General features: G+C 56.4%; 1 protein-coding gene across 1 annotated transcript in view; it reads left to right on the top strand.

The window, feature by feature from the left end:
- VOLCADRAFT_100836 (uncharacterized protein) overlaps positions 1–741 on the top strand; it is a gene marked incomplete at both ends in the record, with an annotated part of 1,561 nt that extends 820 nt beyond the window's left edge. Inside the window, one exon of the mRNA XM_002959345.1 lies at positions 580–741. Coding sequence (XP_002959391.1) covers positions 580–741 — 162 coding nt within the window. The remainder of the gene's footprint in view (positions 1–579) is intronic.
- Positions 742–1,471: the final 730 nt, after the last annotated feature.

Raw genomic sequence — 1,471 nt, 5'->3', positions numbered from 1 at the left:
CCTTTACGTCGGGGTTTCAGCCACATGAAGACACGTTTCAGTAGCAACCACCCAAACACTGTATTGGCCCGGCCGGTTGGTTATTAGGTCGTTGCCACTGGTACTGAACTGTACGATCGGTCCAGAATTTGCTAGGGCGTTTTCAAAGTGCGAAAATGGTGAGAGACCATGAGCCTAAGGGTTCCCGGTGGAGGGAGACTGACTGGAAGCTGCAGTTTGAAAAGCCCCGAAACTTTGGAAGGGGCCCCGAAATTTGTATCATGCCTGCAAAATCTGGTCCGGCCTTCCCCGAAATTCAAAGAGCACGTACAAATTTCAGAAAGTTTTTTGACCCCTCCCCGAACAAAGCGATCACGAACTATAAGTAGCACTACGGTACTAACTGTCAGCGAGTTCTGGAGCCCTTGCTACGTCGCCCGCTAAGTCGCGGCGAACTCCGTGCTATTCTTGGAGAGGCGAAATGCAGCGTCTGTATGCGCACCCGCACTCAGCTCGCCAAGAGCAGAACAGCCAATCCTGCGGCTGCGGCTGCTGGCCACGCCCCCGCCCCCGCCGCCGCCGCCGCCGCCGCCGCTCCAGACGCCAGCAGCGGCACCGCATGCGACCACCACGGAAGCGCCGCCGCCGTGCAACTGCCGGCCGCCGCTGCCGCTGCCGCCAGCGGCGGCGGCAGCGGCCTTAGCTGCTGCCCCCACTGCCATTGGGGCTGGGTGTGTGACGAGCATCGTACTGCCTACCTGACGGGGCCTCACGCCGCGGTATGTATGTCGTACCAGCACATGAACGAGAGTCAGCTGCTGACACACCGGTACCTAACCGCCACGGGCCGGCTGCCCAACTACGTGCCTGACAAGCCGCCGCCGCGACCCACGGGTCATTCGAGCGGCGGTGTTTGGGAGCCCGTGCCGGCAGGCTGGGCGGCGTTTCGGGCGTGGCGGCCGCTACCAGCTTTTGACGGCGCAATGATGTGTCTGCTGAGCAAGCGAATGTCGCAGGCGTTGACGGTAATCCAGGTACGATGTACGGTGTACGGAGACGTGATCACGGTGTTGTGGGGGCAGTTTTTTTTTTTAAGTAATATATTACTTTTAAGGAATAAAGAGGCCTTTTTGGCCTTTGGAAATAAGGAACAAAGTGAGGCCGATCCGTACATTTTCATTCCTTCAGCCAAAAACGTCTATTGCTGCCAGATTGCTCCGTAGTGTGCAGAACTTAGTATTATCGATCATAAAATAGATATGAGGGGCCGTAAGAAGGTCAAGCCCGTGAGTCAACGCGGCATAGCAGAATGTATGACCGGTCCTTCCATAGACAAACATGCAAAAGGCAACGACTTGAACGCCGAACAAACACAAAAACAGCAAGATAAGTCTAAAATTTTTCCTGATAAAGGCGTTTGGGACGGCGGTGCTGTTGTCGGTAATGCATCGGCAATGTTGCTGCCAGCGGCGACCGATGACAGGGCGCCAAC

Source organism: Volvox carteri (genome assembly GCF_000143455.1).
Source record: "Volvox carteri f. nagariensis unplaced genomic scaffold VOLCAscaffold_167, whole genome shotgun sequence".
NCBI lineage: Eukaryota > Viridiplantae > Chlorophyta > Chlorophyceae > Chlamydomonadales > Volvocaceae > Volvox > Volvox carteri.
The sequence above is the reverse complement of the archived record's forward strand: the minus strand, read 5'-3'. Positions and strand labels throughout refer to the sequence as shown.